The following is a 25,903-nucleotide window of genomic DNA, read 5'->3' as shown; positions in this document are numbered from 1 at the left end:
GCGAAGGTCGAGCTGAGGCAGTAGGGCTTGACCCTACAAGAACTCTCTCCACTCTCAGGGGCAGCGGCGTAGGGGTCAGAACCCATGGAATGAGACCCGGGAGTACTCTGCACCCTAAGGGACTAAGGCACACGGGTTCAGTAAACTGTGCATCCCCAGGGACAGAGGCATGAGCCGCTCGGCTATTTCAGGGGCGGGGAGAAACACTAGCCCCTGAGTTTCTCAGGTGGAGGAGGCGGGGTGTGTGTGTGGGGTGGGCCAGGGGGGGCTTCAGTCCTCAGGGACCGAGGCAAAGGGATGCTTCGCAAAGCCGGGAACTGAGGGAGATCCGTACCGTGCACTCTCAGGAGTTAGGATACACTGACATTGCTTCCTCTCTCCCTGAGTTTCTCACTCAAGTGTGCTAAACCTGCAAATATTAGTACATTAAACCCAGAACTATTGGCTTTGCCAATACTAGTTTCGCTTGTTTTTTTTAACCTCATGCAGAAGGTACAGAGCATTGAGGTTTTGTGGGGATTAGGTTACCAGGCAAGTTGAAAAGATAATGCAGTCCAAATGTTTGTCTGAAGAGACTACTTTTGGTGTCTCAGTTAATCTGAGAGCGACGAGGTGAAAAAAAGGGAACTCCAGAAGAATAATCCTTGATGGGAGAAGGCCTTTTCCTGTTTGTATTTCATTGAAGCAGGCATTGGGAAAGCCAACAGATCGTGCCTTTAAGGTTTACAGGTGTAGTGAAGCATCAGCAAAAAAGAAAACAGCACTTGCAATGCAATAGGTCTCGCGCTATTAAAGTTTGAGCTATTGGTATTGCATTATTTAACAATGCCAATAGCTCAAACTTTAATAATGCAAGACCTATTGCATTACAAATGCTGGTCTTTCCATGCTTCAAGGTTGACATTTATTGGCGCTACACAAAACAGGCGCATTCTTTCAGATTCCATGCAAAATAGAAAGGAGTGGGTGGAATGGATGAATATATTGCCCTGGCCAATGTTTATTGAAACAAGAAAAATATAAAGATTAGATTCAATAAAAATGGCAGTGTCAAGCAAGCGTTATAAATCTTGGCAATCTACACAGGATGCATTCAGCAATGTAAGATATCACATGGAAATAACTCTGAAACTCTCTAGAGCTAGCTGCATCCCTGAATTAAAAAGAAATGACCTCAGTGAACATTGGGTAATTAATTCCAAAGAGCAAAAAAAACAAGAGACTTTGAAGAAAAAAAAGGCTAGAGAGTGCACAGCAGGTCAATCTATAACAATGCAAGCGCAAACAATTCGGTATTCACAGCTTGTCTCTTTCAGCTCCATACTAGGAAGCTGTGTTTTAAAAACAAAATGCGTGTGTGGCTCTGTGTGTGTGTGTGTGGCTCTGTGTGTGTGTGGCTCTGTGTGTGTGTGGCTCTGTGTGTGTGTGGCTCTGTGTTTGTGTGGATCTGTGTGTGTGTGTGTGTGTCTCTGTGTGTGTGTGTGTGTCTCTGTGTGTGTGTGTGTGTGTGTGTGTGTGGCTCTGGCAATTATTTTCTTTTTCATAGCCGTAGTATGCAAATGTGAATCGGGTGCAAAATCTCGGTTTTTGCATGATCTGCTTTCTGCCTGCAGCAGACTAGAAAATGAATGAATTGTACGCTGCATTTTTGCATTGATCCATTGACTGCCACAAAATTACTGCCCAGGCATGCCAACTTGCAGATACATTTCACAATGGGAGGAGGAGGTTTAGGGGGAGGATCTTATAGGGGATGTGTCTATAAAGGGACAAAATCATAAGCCAATTGCGTTTACGAGGCATGAGGGCAAAAGGCCATGAAGAGGGGTCGGGGCTTTGGGCTGAGATCTGACCCCGAACATCCCTCCCCCCAAAACAAAAGCTTTTGAAGCTACCACTAATGCCCTGGGGAGTATGTAAAAAAATAGCCATGAAAAGACAGCAGCGCCCACACTCCAGATATGAGCTGGAAAGCCACAACCCACACCTGCAGTGTGCATGAGAGACAGCATTGTGTGTAAGAAAGACTGTGAGAAACAGCAGTGTGTGTGTGAGAGACAGCAGTGTGTGTGAGAGAGACAGCAGTGTGAGAGACAGCAGTGTGTGTGTTCTAGGGAGAGCATGGTGTGTGAGAGAGACAGCAGTGTGTGTAAGAGAGACAGCAGTGTGTGCGAGACAGCAGTGTGAGAGACAGCAGTGTGAGAGACCTTTTATTTAGGTTTTGGTTTTTGAAACATAAATAAAACGCATTGTTATTTGCAATGTCAATAGCTCAAACTTGCGTAAATACGAGACCCATTGCATTGCAAATGCAATAGATCTCGCATTTGCGAGAGATTAAGCTATTGGCATTGTAAATGACAATGTCATTTATTTATCTGTTTTCAAAACCAACACATAAATAAAAAGTTTGTCATTTACAATGCCAATAGCTCTAACTTTTGCGAAAGCGAGACCTATTTCATTGTAAATGCTTGTTTCCTTGACAGGCATAACAATTATTTCGAAAAGAGATATTTATCTTCATAAAAAGTAATAATGGATCCAGCAGGTAGACAGGGATAAATAATGAAGACTCAATGAGAAATGATTATCTTCACGCAAACAAACTGGTGGTTCATAGTACTTATAAGTGAATGAAAATGCCAGGATGGCAAATTGTTATTACCTAGTCACAATTGGTGCTAATTTTATCAACCTCAGAAAATTTGAAGTATAACAGACAGCTGATCAGATTTGTAAAGTGAATGCTTAATATGCTCAGCAGTTTTACCAGCTTACTGTGGTACCGATTAGTACTTAACTATTGTTCTGAGTGTCAGCAATGCTTTCATTACCGTACTTTCATTTGTGTATTTAATTTCCACAATTACATATTTACAATTCCATTTGATACCATTATATACATATTGATGGATACGTATCTTAATTTGCTCACCCACCTTTCTTGGGCCGTGTTTTCCGAGCTTCAGTTGACACTGGAAATGAAGGAACCTGAAACCAGAAAATCATCAAAGTGTGAGAAACGTGCCTAGTACTCCACTCCTGTTGTGACGGAAAATCGTTTAGTGGAGGGTCCCTTAATAGGAAAATGTACAGAGGTAAATGGGGGTAACTAATAAGGAACACCTCATCTAAAGAGAGAACCACCTCTGTCAGCATCATACCACCTACATTTGGTATTGCAGTAGGGAGCTTGCATCCCCCTATTTAATGCCAAATTGGACCATTAAAAAAATGGTAATGCAACGTGGAAGGTATCATCTCCACATTATTGCTGTTTGGGTGATAAAGGGATTACTCTAATAGGTTTGCTTACCTTGCAGAGAAAGTAGGTGGAGAGGCAATTTGGTTGTGCTGTCCATGTATAATATAGAAGTCATACCATGAGTTAGAAGAAATATACTCACAGAATGAGAGATAACACGTGGCTACATAGTCTGACAATAGGAAAAGAAGTTCAAGTCATGGTCTGCGGCAAGGATTTCATTACAAGACTAGAGGTTAACATCATGCATAAACCTTTATTGCTGCCCCACATGCAGTCCTTTGAAGAACTTAAAAACCTCACAAAGTAAAATGATTAATTGTGGAATCACAATGCAGTATATATGACCATAACACACAGCTATCTCCCTCTTTTATTAGCTCCTCCCTCAACAGATAGGCACATTACTTTATTTACTGTTGTATACCTTTTCTAAAATTATTTGATTTACGTATTTTTATATACTTTATATACATATATATATATATATGTGTGTGTGTGTGTACACACACACATATATACCATATATACACTTAGATTGCTTGGAGAATATATGGAGTATATGGAGTAAATCTTAGGCTTTCATTTCTTGTGTTTAAATTAGCTGTTCTTTTAAACTGAATTTCTTTATCTGTGTAATAAACTACTGTTAAGGCAATATGGGTCAATGAGCTAATAATGACCTAGTTGTTAATTTGGGATTACAATGCAGCTGCAAACAACAGGCACATACCAACGGCATGTTTTTGTTTATCTGCGTAGTTGCTAGTCAGCAGGCGCTGAGGCAATAGTACGTGCCGGGGAGGCTCTCAGACTAACACGCCTTTGCACCCAGTTGGCTCCCATAAACGGCCGGCCTCTCCCGATGCACAAGAGGTGCATGAAGACACAGCCTGGAGCGGGAACCTAAGGCGGTGGCACGTGCGCATGCTACCACTCCCATTTTATTAAGGCTTACTACTCCCATTTTATTAAGGCTCGGCCAAGGAGTTAACAGGTGGCAAGCCCGACCATGGCAGTGAGTATTTGAAGTGCGCAATCACGCGACCACAATGAGCCCAGCTGTGGAGGGTAGTCTTCTGATCACATATTAAAAAATTATTTTTAAAAAGAAGGTAAACGCTATGGAAAGAGGACCGGAATACAGCTGCCATTTTGTATTGGGATACCAAAACAAAACTAGCTGCCATGGCAATATCTTTGTTTCAAAGGTGATCGCCAGTTGCTCTAAAGTGCTTATATCCAATCTGGTTGTCAGCTGACTAGTAGTGCCGCTTTCTTTATCCTGTGAGGTTACTGATTTTTGAAACAGCGTATATTTTTTCCCTAGGGTGTACCCCCATGTAAGTAGTATTTAAAAAAAGAGAAGAGGGTTTAATAGAAGATTTCCAATATTATCAAGTTTAGATTTAGATTTATAGTTTGGTTAATAATTACAAATTTAGGATGTCATTTTAAATAATAGTAGGTAATATTTAGTGATTTTTGGCTTATGTTTTTAATAATATAGTGTATATCACGGATTATTTTAGGTAGTGTACGGCTGAGGAGAGGGAAACCCCTTGGCTATAGGTAACTGAGGAGATGGTTAGGAAATACTTTAAAGCAGTGGCAGCCGGCACGGATCGGGGGTGGCAATGCGGGCAATGTAAAAAATAAAAAAAACATTCTGTATTGCTGCGTCTCTCCTTTGCGTTGGACTCAGAACAGGAAGCAGTAAGCACCCAGGTAGCATCCAGGCTCCTCTGACCAATCACAATGCTGCAATGAAGCGTTGTTATTGGTCCGAACGCTGTGGTTCGGTGCTCAGGAGGGACTGGGTGCTTGGGTATGTTCTCCACCCAGGATGTAACGCAGCCTGCGTTGTAGTGTAGTTCCTATATTCCCAATAGGCTCTGCGCATTGGAATAATATATCCTATAGATGTGAGGTAGGACTTATGTCAACTAGGTCTCTATCGAAATATATTTGACTTAATTGTGAGTGCCAGCCAGCACAGAGGTCACTAGAAACTTTCTCGAGTTCACAAGAAGGGATTTCGTTTCTGACAACCGCAGAAACATGACAACTTTGTTTCCCAAGATAAAACTGATCTTCAGGGTTGTGGAAACAATAGATCGATATTTTACTCAGTCATTCGTGCATACTTCGTTTCACTAGAGGTGCAGAGAAATAGATAGACGGGCATTTTCAATAAAAGGATTTATTGAACAGTCTTCTTTCTCAAGTATAAGAAATTAACTGCTACAATCGTAAAACTGGTTGTAAAATATAGTGCATACAGTAAAAAGAGTAGAATAAAATAATACTGTAAGAGCATTGTACATACATAAATAACAGAGGCTAAAAAGTATTCAACTGGTGCTTCTACAATACGCCTACCCCGATGTACCTAACCTAAGCTTAGTACGAGGGAAGAAGTAAGGGAATTGTAGCATAAATTTAGTATTCTTTGCCAAGAATCTATCCAAGATTTCTCTTTGAGTCTAATCAGCTCCGTACCTTGGTTTAGAATGAAGAAGGTCAATCTCAGGACTTGATTTCCCAACAACCCGCAAGGGTAGCTTGGAAACACTGGAGCTGGATTTCTCGGCAGGAGAAAAGGCAGCGTCTCTCTCAGTGCGTCTGCTGGAGGGTCGGCTTCCTTCGGCACTTGCTGTAGCAGGATGCCTCGGGCAAGTAGATAGTCGAGCTGCTCCAAACCACAGTGTGCTTGCTATGGCAAGTGTGGGCATATTTATACCTTGAAGGTGCCGAGTTTGACGTAAAGGTGGACATAATAACGTCATCAAAGAGTCTCAGTTCTTTGAAAACTCCATGAGTTCTTGGACAAGTCAGTATTCAAGCAAGGGGAAGTCCCTAGCTGCTGAAGCCGAGTTTTTCAAGAAATCGTTGTGGATTTTCAGAACTAGTGGAAGTAGCCCTGCCGTATTTGGACTGCATGAGCTATGTCTAAATATGGTTATGATTTCTATGCCTATATAAGGATATGGTGATTTATACCTATATAAGGGCATAAATCGGAAAAATTGCAATAGGGTCCTAAAATGTTATACAACAGCGTGTAGAGCATTCCTATGCACTTAGAGTGGGTAAACCACTCCTCCACTCCCCTGCATTGAGAGCAGAGCAGCCCCACCCACAAAGCAGCCGGAACAAGTAAAATGATAATATTATTGAATTATTATCATTTTATTTTTTCTTTAGCTATACTGCTTACAAGCAGTGGGATGGTACTTCTCAGCCTTCACTGCTTTGAAGAGGGGTTAAAGACCTCTATCAAAGCAGCAGTGGAGGCAGTTATGTCCGACAGGAAGAGGGGCACTCCTTCAGAAAAGGAGTGCTTCTCTGCCACCGCCGAAGACAAGCCTGAAACACGGAAGAAAGGCCTAAGAAAGACAAGTCATCTGAACAGACCCCTAAACACTGTGTCAAGGAGAAGGAGGGACGAACCCCTGTCCTCCACAAGTGGTAGCCATAGCACTCCACAAAGCTGGGGTAGCGTTAGCGCTACCAGAAATGGTGGTATCAGCTGCAGCACAAGAAGGAGTGGTGTCCTCAGCAGCACAAAAGAAGTGTAGAAGTGGAGAAGTGTGGCTCACCGGTTAGAAGCGGCAGACCCTGAAGCAGAGGTCGGCCCGGGACCAGGGTTTAATTCCCGATGCGGCAGGGTCTTGGGTCAATGTCCGCGGACTCGATAATTCTCGCTTAGGTGCCTAAGCTAACCATGGGTCCCACTCTGCAACTCTGGGCAATAGCTTGCTTAATCTCCACAACGGCCCCAGCAACGCCGGGGATGCCTGGCTTCACCTTGGGGTGCCCTCTCACAGGGAAAGCCAGGATGGGTTCCCCAGCGGTATACAGCGCCAGGACGCCACGTAACGAGGTAACAGTGCGCTTTACAAGTATACATACATTACATTACACAAAAGAGGACCAAGACTCACTCAGCCTGGATGATATGTTCGATACCAATAATGATGACAAAGGATTTGATGAGTTTTTCTTTGACCCTGATGAAGGTTTAGATACCTTTGAGAGTTTAGACGACGACTTACAGAGCCAGTTAAGGATCCTTTGGGGAAGGATATTTTCAGCCCAGATGCCATATGGCAACCACTTAGCTCTGAGTGGTGGCCACTGACCATCAGGACAAATTTTATAAAACGGTGGGTGAGAAAACCCCTTGAGAGGCAGCATCAGAATTTGATGTGGGTGAATGCCCCAGGCCATTAATAGATGATAAGACAGGTCATACACCCAACCTAAATACAGAGCAAATAACATTCCTTTTCAAATCAGATAGGGACCCCATAAAGGGCCTACAGCGGTGCCTGAAACAATGTCAGGACCTCCTTTTGGACTTGGGCCCTTTGGTACATATATTAGACATGGCTGAAGAAGCACACATAACTCGGAAATAGGCATGGAGCTCTTAAGGGGCTGGGGCTAAAGGGCGGTTGTATGTTGGACAACACCAACGCAGGCCTGATATCTCAAAGAAAAAAGATCATCCTTATGAGAATGAGCCCGAAACTCGTGGAGTTGGCCAAAAAAAAGAATCTGATGGCAACCTTGGTGGTCTCCTATTCAGACGTAACTTCATTAAGTCTTTGAGCAAGTACGTGTCCACCTTCACGACTTTGGAGTAGGCTCAATATAGCATGAGGGTGTGTTTGTCACACACATTTTTGGAAGGGCCGACAGGAGGGGACAGAGGCGTTAGAAGATCCTACTTTTATACTCAAAAACAGTACTCCCAGAATTCAAAGGGATATGGCAGAGGTTTCCAAACTTCAATAGGATTCTACCCACAGAGAGGAAGATCTAGAACCGGGGGAGAAGAGCTAGATCTCAAGGTTCAGGACACAAAGTACTAAAGTTTGTACAGATTCTTGCCAAGTAGAGATTGTTTTAGCCAAAAGGCTAAAACTATTTGTACACAAATGAGGAAAAATGACAAACGACCTATGGGTTCTGGAAACTCCAGGGAGATTGTCTTCGACAAAGAAAGAATGTGTTTGGTGGATGTGGAGGTTTTTCAAATGTTCGAAAAGAGTGCAATATTAAAGTTGTAGACTCAAATGATAGATTTGTAAGTAAAATCTTCATGGTGAAAAAGAAAGACAAAGGGTGGCGCCCTGTGATAAATCTAAGAGATCTAAACAAGTATTTGGTCTACAGGCAATTAAAGATGGAGGGAATCGATCTTTTGTGGGATTTTATAGTAAAACTGGATTTAAAAGATGCCTGCTTCATGATTCCTATGGAGATGGATACAATGAGGTATCGCCGATTCAAATGGAGAGGTGTGCTATACCAGTTTTGTTGTCTTCCTTCAGGGTTATCCTCCACTCCATGTTGCTTTGCCATGATCTTAAGACCGGTGGTGGCCTTTCTGAGAGAGGAATTCTTCTAATAATATATTTAGATGCCTACATGCTGAGGAGTCAGGCAAAAATGTTAATGAATCATTTACGTATGACAAAGAAACTTCTAAAAGATCTGAACTCATTGTGTACGTGGAGAAGTCAGTCTTGGTACCAAGTCAGTCTTTGGAGTTTCTAGGTTTTCAGGTAAACACTCTATGAAGTCAGTTACTTCTCCCTCAGAAAAAGATAAAGAAATTAAGGAAGGAAGGAAGATACAGCCTAGTAAAGATGGTAGTAATACTCAAGGACTTGAAAGGACTAGTGGTCTCCTATCCTCTTCTATGTAAGCAATTTCTCTAGGATCCCTGCATTACAGGGTTCTTCAAAGGTTAAAGAGAGTAGGCTTGAGGAAAGGTCTATAGTATGCAGATTTAATGAGTTTTTGTCAGAAAGCTCGAACAGATCTGGAGTGGTGCAGGAACAGCCTAGAGATCTGGAATGGCAAGCTATTTTTGGAAATGTGTCTGAGTTTATTTTAGAGACAGATGCCAGTACTTTGGGCTGGGGGCTCGCCTGAACAGCCTAGAGACATGAGGGAGATGGGCAAGAGAAGAGAAACTGTTACAAATAAATTGTTTGGAGTTGATCTATTGGCAAACACAAGGCCAAATACCTTGAAGAGTTAATCCTTAAATCCTCTAACAAATTCCAAACGCTGTTCTCTTTGGTCAGAGGATTAGCTAACCCTGACTGCGCCAAGTCTTCTAGTTCGGCTTCTCAAGCCTTGTGCGATGAGCTGTCTAGCTTCTTTGAGGACAAGATTAATAAAATTTTAATTGGCCTGAAACCATCAGCCGATGGAAAGAGTGATTCATGCACTGGTCATATTAATGGGTTAAAGAGCACCTTACCTAATAGGGAATGTCCATCTGTCCTGGAGCAATTTGCTATGCCTTCATATGAAGACTTTGCTGTAATGGCCTCTGGAGTTTCATCAGGCTCTCCTAAGGATCCTTTGTCGCACAGGTTCTGGAAGCTGTTTGGAGATGAGCTTTTCCCGCTTCTCTATCAGATCTGTAGACAGTCCTTAACTACTGCTGTAGTGCCAGATTGTTGGAAGAAGGCAATAATTTCCCCTTTACTTAAAAAGGCCTGTTTGGACCCGTTAGTACCAAGCAACTACAGGCCTATTTCCTTGTTACCTTACCCGGTAAAAATATTCGAAAGAATAGTGACTAAATCCCTTTCCAACTTTGTGGAAGATAATCAGCTGCTGGATGAAGTCCAATTTGGATTCCGTCCAGCACATGGGACTGACACCGCCCTGGTGGCAGTCCTCGACGACCTGTGAATGCGGTCGACAGTGGTCAGACAGTCTTTTTGGTGCTGCTAGACATGTCGGCCACATTTGATATGGTAGACCATCAAATTCTGATCAGCAGACTGAGGGAAGGAGGGGTGGGAGGTAGGGCCTGTGATTGGATAGCTTCGTACCTCTTTAATAGGCAGCAGGCAGTGACTCTGTCCCCTTTTCTTTCTCAATATAGGTTAAACAAAGGGTTCCTCAAGGCTCGGCCATCAGCCCCATTCTGTTCATTGTCTATCTTCGTCCCCTCATCTCCCTAATAAGAACTTTTGGAATCAGTGTTATTAACTATGCTGATAATAATAATAATAATAATAATAATAATAATAATAATAGGTCCATTTATAAAGCGCTATGGTTACACTAATGCCAGTGTGTCCCCGCGCTGCGGTAAAGTGAGCTAGAATACAGAACCCCTAACCCTCACCCTGCTAAGCTTGGGGAAAGAGAAGCGTTTTTACTTTTTTCCTGAAACATCTCTCCTGGCCCACTATCCGGAGCTCCAACGGGAGAGCATTCCATTGCTTGGCCACCAATAATCAGAAAGACCAACCGCCCATCCTGGCCTTTTTGATGGCGGGTACGCACACCAAGCCTACCCCACCTGACCTCAGCTGGCGTGTGGGAACATAGGGGGACAGGAGTTCCGACAGATACGCAGGGGCCTTTCCCTGTAAGATCCGGTGGTGGACACAGAACGCCTTGAAGATGACTCTTTCTTTTATTGGGAGCCAATGTAGCGCAACCCGAGCTGCCCTGGCTGAAGACCTTCTCGAGCGCCTCAAAATAAGGCGGGCTGCCGCATTCTGTACTCCCTGCAGACGGAGTAGGCACTTAGCAGGTGCACCTAGATACAGAATGTTACCGTAATCTAGGCGCGACGTCACCAACGCATGAACCAGAATCTTTCTAGCCACCATCGGTAGTAGGTCCAAGGTTTTACGCAGGACCTTCAGGATTCCAAAGAAGGTGTCTGCCACCCGCCTAGTTTGATAATCGAAAGAAAGGCTGGGATCCAGCCAGACTCCCAAGTTCTTTGCCTGCACACAGGGAGTGGGTGTCACCCCCAAATCCTGGGGCCACCACGCCGATGACCACACAGTCACGGCCCTACCCACCACAAGCACCTCCGTCTTTACGCCATTCAGCTTCAGGCAGTTCTTAGCCATCCAAGCAGCTAGTTCTTGCATGCATGCCCTGAAGCTGGAGGCGGCCGACTCCGGAGCCTGGGTCAGGGAGACCACCAGCTGCGTGTCATCAGCATAAGATACGACCCTGACCCAAACCTCGCAGCAATCTCCGCCACGGGAGCTACATAGATATTAAACAGGGTTGGGCTCAGGGTCGAGCCTTGCGGCACTCCCTGGTTCAGCTTGATGACCCTGGAGTAGTGTTCGCCGTGTCTCACCTGAAAGCACCGACCCGACAGGAAAGATTTTAGCCAATTCAGAGCACTGCCACACACCCCGCCCTTCCTCAGACATTGTACCAGCGTATGATGAGCTACAGTGTCAAAGGCGGCACTTAGATCCAACAGGATCAAGGCCGCCGTTTGACCTGCGTCCACAAGTTGCCTGATGGATTCAGTGGCAAGAAGCAGAGCTGATTCTGTCAAGTACCTAGCTCGAAAGCCGGACTGAGTGGGGTGAAGAAGGTCATGTTCCTCAATATAGGCCGTTAGCTGCGCATTCACAACTTTCTCCGCCCACCTTTGCGAAGTACGGCAAAAGGGAAATAGGGTGTAGGTTATCTAAACAATCTAACCCGAGGTGTGGTTTCTTAGGGAGCGGCAGAACCACGGCTTCCTTCCAGCAACCGGGAACACAACATGTTCCAAAAAAGGTCGCCACCAGATGTCTTATAAAGGGCTTCAGGCATTCCAGACTCCCCCTTACCCTTTTCGGAGGAGCCGGGTCCCTGGGGGATCCGGACTTAATACTACTACAGATGTTAATCAGTTGTTTCGGGAGGGGCATCAAGAATTCCTTCAGCCCTCCTCCCTCCTCCACAGGTACTCTATCTTCCAGCCCTTCCTCTGCAGCTCTGACCGCTTCCGGGAAGGTGGAGTACATTTTTTCCACCTTATCGGAAAAGAATTCGGCTATCTGGTTACAGAGCACCTCCGAGCCCAAGGCCGGTGCAGCTAAGCTGGTAATAGAGGTTAACTCCTTGTAAACCTTGAAGAGCTCCGGGTCGAGTTACTGGCTGAATCAATTCTCTACAAAAAATTATCAGCCTTAGCCCTTCTGATTTGCTGATGGTAGCTCCTTAGCGCCTCTTTATAATGTTCTTTCCCCTGCTCTGAGAAGTCAGCCCTCCAGAGTCTTTCCCGTCGTTTACACCCCGCTTTTGCTGCTCTCAGGGCCTCTGAGTACCACGGGGCCGATCTCTGAGTTCTGTATTGTTTTCTCTTAGCCCATGGAGCTGTACAGTCCAGAGCCTCGGTAATACGTCCATCTAAGTTCTTACATGCCAATTCGGCATCGCTGCCACCTGGCGGACCATCTTGCACCTGGGCCTTATTGAAAAGTCCCTGCGAAAAGACCCCCCCCCCCCACCTCCTACAGACCGCTATTTTACTGCTGGTCTCCGATCTCTTTGGCCCCGGGCCTATAATCGCAAATGGCACTAAGTAGTGATCCGTCCATGTAACAGGGAGAGGGGTGAGGGCCGCAATGTCCTCCCAGTTTGTAAACAGTGGGTCCAAAAGGTGTCCCTGTATGTGAGTAGGGGCGGTGGATCTAAGTTCTAATTGAAGTGTGGCCATTTCCTGACAGAATTCATTGGCCGTGGTGCAGGTCCTACCCTCCAAATGCAGGTTCAGATCCCCTAGCAACATAACCTTCTCATAACGCAAAGCTGGTTGCGCAAGATAATCCAGTATGCTGGACACAAAGCCCTTGGTTTGACCCGGAGGCCTATAGATTAGAACCTCCTTTACAATATAGCTTTGATCCACCGCAAGCGTAAAAGTCCCTACTTCGCAGTCAGGCAGATTAGTGTCCTCCAACGTGCAATGGACGTGGTGTTTATAAATAATTACGATGCCCCCCCTACCACCACTCCTATCGAGGTGGCTAATCACATAGCCCTTAGGAACAGCTTCTACAATATCCGGGGCTGACTCCTCGTCCAGCCAGGTCTCTGTAAGAAACAGAATATCGATCTGGTCGTCTACCAGTTGCTCGTAGACCTCCAGTCTATGTTTCCTAAGGGACCGGCAGTTCACTAGACAACACTTGAGTGCACTGGTTGTCCCCTCGTCCGTCCACCATGCTATGTTTACAACAGTCCTTACTGTGGGGGCGCAATTCATGTAGTTCTTGGGAGCCATACTGAATTTTGATACTGACCCGAGCAGGGTTTCGGGCCCCTGGCCCCGTCCGGCCGCGGACAGGGCCACTCAACTTGTCTTCACTCTTGAAGGCAATAATACAGTGTCTAGGGAAAAGTTCCATAATTGTTTACATCAAGTGGGAGCTTGGTTGAAATGGAACTCCCTACAGTTTAACGAAAGTAAAACTGAGGTCTTATGCTGTTCGGCAGGTAGTATTCAAAGCTCCCTTCCCACAAATTTCTGGCCTGCCTCCTCCAATACGTCCTTGGTAACCGCTAACAACGTAGGCAACCTTGGAGTGCTGATGGATAGCAATCTCCAATTGGACTCCCAGGTGAATAAAACGGTTGGCACCTGTATTTCCCTTTTACGAGCATTGCGTAAGATTCTGCCGTTTTTGCCTTCTGATGCTTGAGCTCAGGTGGTTCAGTGCATAGTCCTGAGTAGAATCGACTATTGCAATGCTCTGTTCCTGGATGCTCCGGCCTTTTTACTTGGGAAATTGCAGAGAATACAAACTATGGCTGCAAAACTTGCACTGAATCGGCCATGGAGAGCATCTTCTTCAACGGCCCTTAGGGACCTTTATTGGTTGCCGGTTGTGCAGTGGATACAATTTAAGGCACTCTGTATTGTTCACAGGGCTGTCCACGGGAGTGGTCCCAGAGTGCTCCAGAAAAAATTCACCTGGTATTCGCCTACTCGAGCACTTCGCTCCTCTACGGCACGTTGATCAGGGTTCCTAAAATCAAGAGATTACGGATGGCCGCCGATCCTTTACTTTTACTGCCTCTAGATTGTGGAATGCTCTTCCTTTAGAGCTTAGACAACTTAATACTCTATCCAGTTTCAGGAAGAGGCTGAAAACCACTCTGTTCCCTAGAGCCTAGACTCTGTTCAGCTTTTTTTCCCCTGTTTGTTTCTTCTTCCCCCTGCTGTTTTGGACAATCTAAGCGCCAGGATATTCTTTGGGTGACAGTTTAGCGCTATATAAAATTCCCTTACATTACATTGATGGCAGAATTGAATGGTTTGTGTGAGCTTTAAAACCTACTTAGAGAACAGTGTTGTCATGATTCCCAGATGTACAATGTTTCAGCTGTTTCTTATATCAATCGCCTGAGAGGTTCGAAGTCAAAGCACTTAGCAGATCTGACAAAGGACATTTTGTATTTCTGTTGGGAACACAAGATTATTTTTTTGGCAGGCCACATTCCAGGTGAGCAGAATCAGAGGGAAGATTGGAATTCATGTAAATTGCAGGGATCTAAGCAATTGGCAACTGAACCCAGTGATTTTCAAGAGAATGCAGGCTCTATGGGGCCTGATAGAAGTGGATTTTTTCCAAGCAGACGCATATGTCAAGTTGCAAGGTATTTCAGTTGGAGACCAGACCTAGGGGCCACAGCAGTGGATGCCTTTGTACAGGATTGGTTGGCTGCGAGAGCTTATGATTTCCCCCCCATTTACAATAACTCAGAGAGTATTATGGAAAGTCTGGAGGGAGTTAATTATTGTGACCCCCTGTAGCGCTAGAGGCACTCTTGTGGTCTGATGCCCTGTGATGACCTTTGACTACCATTATTTTAATTGACTTTGGTGTGTTATTTTACCCTAGCCTGAATGTATGACGTCCTGCATATGCCTTGCTTCTCTTAAAGGTTTATTTCTTGTAATCTTGCAGTCTTTCAGTCTTTCTTGGAGTAGGACAGCCTTGCCAAGAACAGAACGTGTGGGATGTGCATTTAAAAGCATGAGAGAGAGAGAGAGAGGTGCGTGGAATGTACTTTGTGGTCTCGAAGTGCAGTGTTATGAGCAGTGGTGCACAAATGTGCTCTGTTGTACATTAAGAGATGAAGTATGTGAAGCTATAAGCAGTTGTGCACAAATGTGCACTGTGTTGTACATTGAGAGATGAAGTATGTGATCCTATAAGCAGTTGTGGAAAAATGTGCATTGTGTTGTACATTGATAAGTATTATGAAGATCTTACTATTGGCTTTGACATGGCCTCATGTCATCCTGAATTATGACTCTGCCTGGCTTGAGCTTTTACTGCGCGCACAGCAACGCTGGTAAGTTGTTTGGATTAATCACGTTCAAGGATGGTTTTTGTGGGATATTGTTTAATGTACCCTGGGAGGCTTTCGTGAGCTTCGGTAAGATAAAGGCTGGAGATGAGAGACTGTAAAGGCAACATGGGAACTCCTTCCTGCCATGGAATGCTTGCTTGGAAGCTGGCCAGTCCTGGTAAGATTCCTTAAGTGCGGAGGAAGGTTTCTCAAACCTTCTAGTGCTAGTTTTGAGACTATAAAGCTGGTGTTTGTTGATAGTTGGGTTGGGTGCTCACTTACAGAGTAGAAGTACTGCTGTGAGACAAACGGAACTTGAGTCCCGGTCGAGAGTCCAAGCCAGCTGTGAAGGCCCCCACCCCCAGCAAGAATAGGCAAGGATGTCGAGTGAACTATCGGGTGAGGTGATCTGTTTCTGACTAGAGCCATTGTGATGCGTGGTTCCAGTGGCTGTGGTCATTTGAGGTGTTTGAGCTTTGATTATAGCGATTATGTTGTGTGGCCAGTGGCTTTGATCATTTGAGGCGTTTTCTTTGTGATGTGTGACTGAGTGAGGTGCACATCCAAAGTAATAATTTGATGTATATAGTGTGTATATATCTTTCTCATCTCTTGCAGGACGTCCAGCATATCATATTTGCTCAAGTCTTATCTCATATTATTTGCTGCTTGTTTATTCATGTTATTGTTCCTGCTTTTAACTGTTGCATTTACTTAGTGTATTATTATTGATTGCATATAAACATATATATATATATCTCTTGTGTGTATTTTAATCTTTTGCATTTGGCATCTGGGAAAGCCTTTCTGTAAGAAAGCATTGTGTAAAATAAAACCCCAAGCCTTATTCTAAAAAAAAAAGTCTTTGCATTTTGTAAAATAAAACGCTTTTGTAGGTGTTTTTTTGTGTTATGTCTCCTGCTTCGTTTAAGCCACCGTGTGGGAGATTCTGCATTATCTGAAAGGTGAAGTAAGACATCCCCTTTTTGGAGTTCGCAAGTTTGGCTCCTAGGGGTAATGGATCTTGCAATAGAGGAACCACGTTTTATTCAGGTACATCCGGTTTTACTGGTGAGTCCCAATGGAGAAGAGCTCACTTTGATAGTGGAAGAAAAGTTGAACCTTCTTGTTTGGAGGATATTGGATATTCTGTAAGATTCTCTGGCCTTTCAGGAAAGGCGAAGGCCTTACTGGATGAGTCATGGGCACCAGGTAAGAGAAAAAAATAAAAGGGGGTTTTGTGTAGATGTCATAGTTGGTGCATGGAAAGGGGTCTGGATCCTGTGGATACTCTTGTGACATATTTTACAAATGATTTAGCCAAGCTATTTCAGGCAGGTTTATCTTACAGGACTATTAATTACCATAATTCGGACGTATCAGCTGGCCATGCTCTGGTAGGTGACATTGCATTAGATGTGACCCACTAATATGAAGAATGATGAAGGGAGGCATGTTGTGATTCCTTATGGGATGTAAATTTGGAACTCAAACTCGGTTTCATTTTTTCATGGCCAGGTAACAGTTACCTTTTTCTGAACCAGATTTCCCAGAAATTAGCAACACTTCTATGCTTACTTTTTTTCAGGAGGGTTACAGATATTAAAATTCTAGAGACTTGAGGGGCGTGGCCAAGGCGGCGAGCATGGCGGACGCAGCCTGAGAGAGCTCCGTCCCGCCTATACATCATCCGCGCCATATATCCTGCATTTCCCCGACCTGCGATCCCCCAGACCAGACGCTCGGCATCCGGTGGCGGAGGGGAAGCTCCGGTGGAGATTTGGGCTCGCTCCGTGCTTTAGATCCGGCGCGGCGACCCGGACGAGGTGGGGCCTGCGCGAAAATCAGCAGCCGGGACCTCGAGTTTCGAGAGGCCCGGCCGGAAGTGAGGCGGAGGCGGGGTCGGTCGCGAGGCCGGTACCGGCTCCCCGGACCTGCGGATCTCCGCTTGGGACAGAAGAGCCCGAGAGACCTGCGGACAGCGCGGAGCCACCCTGGAGCCGGGACACTGGCAGTGGTGAGGTGAGCCGGCGGGGGGAGGCGAGCGCCACAAAAGAGGGGGAAAGCACTCTCTGCTGCAGGCCGACCCACTCGGCAGCCAAGTCGGGCTGCGGGGGCCGGGGGTCCCCAGAGTGCTAGGGGGCTCCTGCCTTCGCCCCTGCTCCCGGGGACGCCTCCATACTTGCGGCCCTACCCCCCTCTCTCCCCTCCCTCCCTCCTCCCCCCCCCCCCCCCGGGTGGGGACCAACGACGCTTGTGGAAGCCCGGCCTGGAGTGGGCTACTGCTGGGGGCCGACGACGAGCCGTGGACAGCTGGGGGTCGCCATCTGACGATTGGATTTCCCCCCTTGTTGGCCGGAGCTATTGACGATCCTGAGGCACAGGGCCCCCCCGGAGGGTCTACTATCCCTGGCTCTGCGAACGGAACGGGGGGCATACTCCAGTGGCTGAAGCGGAGGGGAGGTGGCGCTCAGCAGGGAGAGGACTCCACGGCCAGGTACGCCGGCATCCTTGGACACGTGCCCACCTTCCCCTCGGATCAAGACGCGACGCGGGAGTCCCTGACCGTGAGGGGAGCTGCCAGTAGCAGGAAGATACTTGGACGCCGGGCCTGCTCCTCATCATGACGCGAGGCGGCAACAGTGGGGGCGCCACGAAGCAGGGCCCCATAGATAAGTTTACGGGACCGAGTGGTGGAGCAGGAGCGTCCGGGGGCCAGCCCGGCCCAGGCCCAGGCCCAGGCCCAGACAATGCGGCCCTGATGGCGGCAATCACGCAATCACGGGACATGCTGGACGCGAAAATTGGGGCTGTTGGGGCTGATGTCACATTGCTTCGCCAGGATCTACGGAACGCGGTGGCCAGAATCACCGAAACTGAAACCAGAATAACGGAGGTGGAGGATGATGTGGTCGTCCTGAAGAAGAAGGTTGCCACTCTGGAGGGGCTACAGAAGAACTTGGCACTCAGGGTCGAGGACGCGGAAGGACGGGCCAGACGAAATAACCTGCGATTCGTGGGTTTGCCGGAGGATTGCGAAAAAGGCAACATGGAGGCATTCCTGACAAAATGGCTGGAGGGGTGGCTCCCCCTGGACTCCCTCTCAAGATGCTTCATCATTGAACGGGCGCACCGAGCGCTTCTCCCGAAACCGCCGCTGGGAGCACGCCCCCGCCCAGTCATCGCCAAACTCCTTAACTACCATGACCGCGACGCAATCCTCCGGCAGGCGCGAGCTAAGGAACCCCTGATGTACGAAAACCACAGAGTCCTGATCTTCCCAGATTACACAAAACTGGTGCAGCAACAGCGACAGTCCTTCACTGCAGCGAAGGCTCGGCTACGAGACCTTAAAATCCAATACGCCCTGCTCTATCCGGCCCGCCTGCGTGTCGTGTTTCAGTCCAAGACGCAGTTCTTCAACACGCCGGAGGAGGTCTTTGAATGGACAGACGAGACGGTCAGAGTGAAGGTGCATACTCCCCCGAGCCTCTCTGTCTCTGAGCCCTCCTCAGAGACGAGACCCTCGAGGACTCCCAGGAGATCGCGTAGCAGAAGCAACTGGAGGGCGCGCTCTCGGAAGACCCAACCTCCCACGGATGGCGAGTCGGGGGGTGACGAGGTGGTGGAGGCCCCGGCTCCGGACCCGTGACGATCCTTCACGCCTTAAAGCTCTCTAATGGACGCCGTCACACGCTTTACTGCAAGAATGCGGTGTGGGGCGAGCAGTGGGTCGGGGGATGCCCATGAGTGGGCGGTCACCACCCCGAGGACTAACAGTAGTTAATCGGGTTACGGGTTAGTTGAAGTTGGGTGGGTGGTTGGTGGGGATCCATTGGCATAGACGGTTGGGGGTCTCCCGTTGGAGGCTGAAGACTGTCTCTACCGCGACAGATACTTCAATGTTACTGAGGTATAGGGTGGGGGGGAGGAGGGGTGGACAACGTTGGGGTTGTGGTGGGGTTTGGGGAGTTGGTGGGGGGGAGGGGGATCTGGGTACGGAGTGGAGAGGAAGGTTGGCGGGAGGTGGGATGGTTGTTTTCGGCACAGTACACTTTCGAGGTTGGTTGTCAGCGCTGGTGTTTGGATGGCCCCGAGGGCTCGGATCTTTGATCTATACACCTATTGATGGCGGGTGGTACACAGGAGTCTAGCCCCACACGGGCGGGGTTTCGAGTGGTGAGCTGGAACGTCCGTGGGATGCTTGACAAAATTAAGAGGGGTGCAGTACTGCAGCTGGGGAAGAGAGAAAGGGCGGATGTGCTATTCTTACAGGAAACTCACCTCCAGGGCAATAAAACGCTTAGCCTCCAACGATATGGCTACCACCAAGTGTTCCACGCGGGCTTTGTGAGGGGGTCACGGGGAGTGGCGATTCTGATACACCATCGACTGAATTACACTCATGAGACGCAGTGGGTGGATGCGCAGGGACGGTTTATATTCATTAACGGGATGGTGGGTGATGAGCCGATGGTCTTTGGCAGTGTGTATGCCCCACCCCCGCTCCAAGAAGCACTCATTGAGAAACTGTTTGATGTCTGGGCTGATATACCTAGTGTGATGTCTATTGTGGGCGGAGATTGGAATGATGTCATGGATGGGCACAAGGATAGATATAGATCAGATGGGGGGACCATTTCCCATGTTCCCACTAAATTGAGTGGTATGGTACGAGGGATGGGGTGGATTGATGCATGGCGGTACCACCATCCCCATGGCCGAGAGTTTACCTACATCTCAGCAGTGCACAAATCCTTCTCCAGACTTGATTGCTTGTTTGTTCCTAATGGGTGGATGGGAAGGGTTGCTTCTTCATCAATACTCCCGCGTGGCTTGTCGGACCACTCTCCGGTCGCGGTTGATGTCCTTCTTGGTAGGACACGACAGCCATTTCGGTGGCGTTTGTCTGCATGGCAGCTACACCAGGACGACTACAGGTCACGCTTGCGCGAAGCCATTTCTCTGTACTGGGACTGCAACGATCAGCCCGACATGGACGCTATAACCCTCTGGGAAGCCATGAAGCCCGTGCTCCGGGGGGTAGACATCGCTTGGTGCGCGGCGGCGCGCAAGGCCCGCAGGGGTGAGATAGAGGAGACTGCGCGGCGGGTTCGAGACCTTGAGGAAGAGAGTACTGCCGAAGGGTCTGTGGATACCGTTGAGCGGTTGCTACTAATGCAGCAGACATACAACTCTCTTCTAATGGACGAGGCCCGCCAGCTGTGGCTGGCTACACAGAGTAGGATTTATCAGTGGGGGGACAAATCTAGCTCTATGCTATACAGACTCTGTCAGGGGACTTTCCATGCGCAGACTCTACCGGGACTTCGCGACGAGGCAGGAGAGCCTGTGGCGGCCCCGGTGGAACTGGCGGCCAGTTTCGCCCGATACTATGAGGCCCAATACGCCCCGCGAGAAACAATCCCTGAGGCGGAGGTGGACAAATTCCTAGCTGACCTCCCGCCAAGGGCCCTCTCAGATGAAGACCGGGACCTACTGGACCACCCACTGTCCTTAGACGAATTGACCGCGGCACTCGGGGAGCTGAACACTGGTAAGGCTCCCGGGCCTAATGGGTTCCCGTGTGAATTCCTTCAGACATTTCATGTTCAACTGGGTGCGCGCTATAGACAGGCGCTGGAGGAGGCCAGAGACCGTGGTCGCCTACCGGCAGACTGGCGCCACGCCGAGATTGTTGTCTTCTGTAAACCGGGAAGACCCCCGGAGCAGCACGCGTCGTACAGACCGATCTCGCTCCTGAACGTTGAAGCGAAAATACTGGCGAAAGCCCTAGCCAATCGCCTTCTCCCGTATATTACGGACCTGGTACACCCGGATCAGGCCGGTTTTATGCCCCATAGGGCGACTAGGCACAATATCCGGCGCGCACAGATGGTGATAGAGGCAGCCAAAGCCGCCGGGATCCTGACAGCGCTTCTCCTGGCTGACATTGATAGAGCCTTCGACTCAGTTAGCTGGGTCTATCTTCGTGCGCTTCTGACCCGTCTGAACTTTGGGCCTCGATTCCTCTCGTATCTGCACCTACTATACACGGACCTGACGGCCTCGGTGAGGATAGCGGGAGCGACCTCGGCCCCCTTCCCCATAGGCCGGGGCACCCAACAGGGTTGCCCTTTATCGCCGTACCTGTTCGCCCTGGCCATGGAGCCGCTGGCGGCATGGGTGAGAATTGACGCGCAGATGCGGGGACTCAAATGGGTGCGGGGACCGTCTGATCGTATTGCACTGTATGCGGACGATGTCCTCTTCTTCCTCACGGACATTGATAGATCTGGCCCCAGAGTTCTGGAAATAATGCGAGTATTTGGGGAGGTCTCTGGCCTGCACTTGAATACACGGAAATCCACGCTGTGGATACTGGGTCAGCGCGGACGGCTTGGGCACTGGGCGTCGACGCTACAGGAGGCGGCAGGTGGCATCAAATACCTCGGTGTCTTTCTCACGGACGTTCCGGGAGTTGCCTGGACCCGTAATGTGGTGCCGGTCTGGGATCGCGTACGGTCAGACATGAAGGTCTGGTCCAGGATGCCCCTAAACATATATGGCCGCTCCGCCATTTTTAAGATGGTGGCTCTCCCGCGCCTTTTGTACCAGCTACAAAATCATCCATGCCCCATTGCACCACATTGGTTTAGGCAAGTAAACTCTGCACTGAGCCAGTTTCTCTGGGCTGGTGGGGCGGTCAGAGTAGCGCTCCGCACCTGTTTCCTTTCCACGTATTGCGGGGGTCTGGCGACTTCGGACATCCTATCTTACTACCAGGCTTCCCATCTTCTCATACTAAATGACTGGTGGTATGGAGACCGGGGAGACCCGGCCTATGCCCTTGAACGATACCTGATGGACCCGGACACGCTCCACACCATCCTTTATTCGGCAGGCAAGCGGAAAAAACTCCCAATTGTTACTCAAGTGGTTTTCCGAGTGTGGCGGGGAGCCCTTCGCCGCATGGGTTGGTGGAATGTCTTGACGCAAGAAACGCCCCTTTGGCACAATGGACGTCTGCCGGCACTCGCGGCTCTCCAGGGGTTCCGGGGCTGGGATGACATAGGCATCTCGACACTGGGCCACGTTATGCAAGGCACGACCCTTAAATCGTTTCAGGCTTTGCGGGATGAATACGATATGCCGCAGACCCAATTTTATAAATACCTACAATTCCGCCACGCTCTGTCCCCCTCGCTGTTAGGACTGGACAAACTGCCCGAATTTAGTCCCGTGGAAGCCAAGGTCTTTATGGGGGAACTGGGGGACAAGAAAATCTCCAATATATATCAGACTCTGGTCACGCACTGCTCTGCCTCAATAGATAAGCTACGCAAGGCATGGGAGGAAGATATTGGTGCCTTAGACGAGGATGACTGGAGGGAGGCCTTAGAGGCGCCACGAGGGGCGGCTGTTGCGGTGCGACTGAGATTTATTCAGTTTAAATATTTGCATCGTGCGTAATACACCAGAGAACGGCTGTGGCGAGCTGGCCTGATTGCTTCCCCTGAGTGTCTGAGATGTGGTAGCACGGTTGGAACGTTCTTACATACAGTGTGGTCATGTGTGCGGCTGACGCGGTTCTGGTCGGTTGTGTGGGACTGCCTGTCTGAGGTGCTGGGCTGGGACCTCCCCCGCTCCCCTAAACTGGGTCTCCTTCACGTAATGGAACAAGTGGGAGGGAATATCTACAAACGCCATCTGCTACTCCTGGGCCTTACAGTAGCCAAACGGGATGTGGCTCGTGCCTGGAAAGACCCCCGGGCTCCTGTGCTGGAGGTGTGGAAGAGAGGGTTGGACTTTACAATGGGGCTGGAACGTCCGGTCTTTGAGGCCAGGGGGTGCCCCCGAAAGCACTTTAAAATATGGCAGCGCTGGGCTGAATATAGAGGGCTCTGGCTGGAACCGCCAGTGCAGCGGGACTCCGATGTGGACCACTTACCGATTGATTCTGGGTGAAGGGGCCAACACACTGATTGCGACTCCAAGAACTAATACTTTGAATCATACGAACACTGTGCCGGGGGGGGGGGATCCGGGAGGGGAGGGCCAGGGTGGGAGTAGGGAGGGGGGAGTTGGTGGGGATCCTTTCCTTTGAAAATGTTGATTGCACTGCTGTTGTTTATTGATTACCTGCTTGTTCATTGGACCCCTGATCCATAGGGGACGGTGACCTGATTATATGCTATTTCAACGAAATAAAATCTGTTATGAAAAAAAGAAATTCTAGAGACTTACAATAGAGTTGTATCATTGGACGGTGTACATTTTGATATTTGAAAGAGTACAAAAAATATGTTTGGTCACGTTTTCTATCCTTCATTCCAGGACTGTCTGAAACTGTGTATGGCTAGATGCATGTAGGTATATGATCAAAGAATGAAGAATTTAGACATGATGGTGATATTCAACTATTAATTTCCTATGTGAAACCACCCAAAGCAGTATCTACCACCACAATAGCTAGGAGGGTTAGACCAATAATGAGAGAGGCAGGCATAGATCGATCAAAATTTGCTGCACATTCAGGTGCAAGGGCCAGCAAAGTATTCTGGGCCGGCTGCACTCTTACCAACATCATGAAAGCAGCAGACTTGTCTAATGCCAGCACCATTGTAAATTTCTACTTGAGACAAGTGAAGCATGTACGCAGTATAATTTTGGAAAGCTTTAAACATGCATAATGATACCCTCTGGTCTTGTAATGAAATGATGATTATCCCATTAACATGCAGAGAGTATCTTGATTTCATTAAACGAAGGCTATCATTATCCCACCCACTGCACCCTCTATATTATTTGCAAGGGTCGGGTAAAAAAAATGTATAGAAAGAAAGAAAAGTGAAATACTGTCCATTTGTAAAACAAAATTGGGGTCTTTACATATACCCTTATGGGGAGGATATTATTAATTTGTCTAATTTCCCGTAGGAAAAAGTTCCTGATTGGACCGGACGAAGAGGAGAAGTTTGAATTCTTCACTGTTATTTACTTCGTTTGAGATTATTCAAGTTATTTCAAGTTCTCTTCCTGTCACAGCCTAAAAAGGAGGATAACTGTGTGTCATGGTCATATATACTGTATTGTGAATCCAGAATGGAACATTTGACTTTGTGATGTGTTTAAGTTCTTTAAAGGGCTGCATGAGGGGGAGTAATAAATGTTTATGCATATAGATAGCCTCCGTTGAATTTAATGAAATAAAGATTCTGTCTGTATGTCAATTGGACAATCATCATTCTCCACATTTTGAAGAGTACACTACTGAAGAGGCTCCTTGTAGATATGGTAGTGGCAATGAGTATATGCAAATGTGTTCTGCTTTGAAGAATACAAGTACTGTTTGAGATCTAGAAGATTGATCAAGAAAGCAATGTGGCTTAATTTTCATGTGGATCGCATATAGACATTGTGATGATTCCGCATATGGAAGATAGTGGAACGTGACAGGAATTGTATCATTGACAGTGCTTAATTTGGCAGGTGCTTTTAGGTGCTCAGCACCTGCACTTCTTTCGCAGGGCCGGGCTACAATTTCTGAACTTGCAGGTGGTGGTCTCAATATTAATTGTTCAAATTCAAAATAAAAAGAATAACATACATTGCATAGTGAGTGGCTAGTAAATGTTCATAGGCAGGCCGGCATACGCCTGTCCAGGCAGGCATGATTGTGTATCACCACGTTAGTGATGTCATCACACTGATCACAAATCCAAGAAGTCATCGACACACTATGGCTTGCATTCTATTCCCCTAGTCTGCTGCACCCTGCCACTGCCTGAACTTAAACCTCCCATTGGATGATTGTAGCTGGGGGCTGGCTCATGACAGAGTTGAGGCAAGGAAACGGCAAGAGCGCATTTGGAACTTGGGAGTGAGGGCTCTTGAGGAAGAATAAATGAAAGTAAGTGTGGACTTTCCACTTGTTGCGTAGCCAGAGTAGCATATCCGGCAGCCCTGCATTGCTGCTATCCTCAATGTGCTCGATGCGGCTGTGGCCCAACACAACTTTTGTGTGCCATGGCGTCACCTGTAGAATCTGTGCCCTGCACCCCAGCATGGTAATTGCTGAGTGTGAGTGAGTCCAGTAGCACCACAGCCAAACTTACCGGCATTGGCAGCATTACTGCTGGGGACAATGCCTGTGCTGTAGCAGGCAGGGTCACAGCAAACTGAGCAGTGGATGTCGATGCTGTTGCTGTCCCTAGACCTGCTAATTACAGAGAGCACTAGCAGTGACATGACCTGCTGTGCTCAAGCAGCCGCCTGTTCCGCAATAAACCCAGTCATACCACACTGATTAATATATGCAAAAAAGCATTTTCATTTGGTGTACATTTTGTTTTTGCACTTGCTTTTGCATGGAGAGGTCTTTGTCAAGGTTATACTTGGGGATTTAGGGGAGTTTATGATGTGTGGGGTGTAATTCAAGGTAGAGAGAAGAGGGAGCCAGTCTTTGACATTAGGGGTGGTAGTGGG

The 25,903-nt window shown here is 47.7% G+C and overlaps 1 protein-coding gene across 2 annotated transcripts in view; it reads right to left on the bottom strand.

Annotated features, from left to right (window-relative positions):
* BBS4 (Bardet-Biedl syndrome 4) overlaps positions 1–25,903 on the bottom strand; it is a 566,073-nt gene that overhangs the window by 470,827 nt on the left and 69,343 nt on the right. Inside the window, exon 2 of one of the 2 annotated variants that reach the window (XM_078685031.1) lies at positions 2,943–2,994. In XM_078685031.1, coding sequence (XP_078541157.1) covers positions 2,943–2,994 — 52 coding nt within the window. Of the gene's footprint in view, positions 1–2,942; positions 2,995–25,903 lie in introns of those variants that run through there. The other variant, XM_078685032.1, reaches the window with a different exon arrangement.

Source organism: Lissotriton helveticus, chromosome 3_2 (genome assembly GCF_964261635.1).
Source record: "Lissotriton helveticus chromosome 3_2, aLisHel1.1, whole genome shotgun sequence".
Taxonomy (NCBI): Eukaryota; Metazoa; Chordata; class Amphibia; order Caudata; family Salamandridae; genus Lissotriton; species Lissotriton helveticus.
The sequence above is the reverse complement of the archived record's forward strand: the minus strand, read 5'-3'. Positions and strand labels throughout refer to the sequence as shown.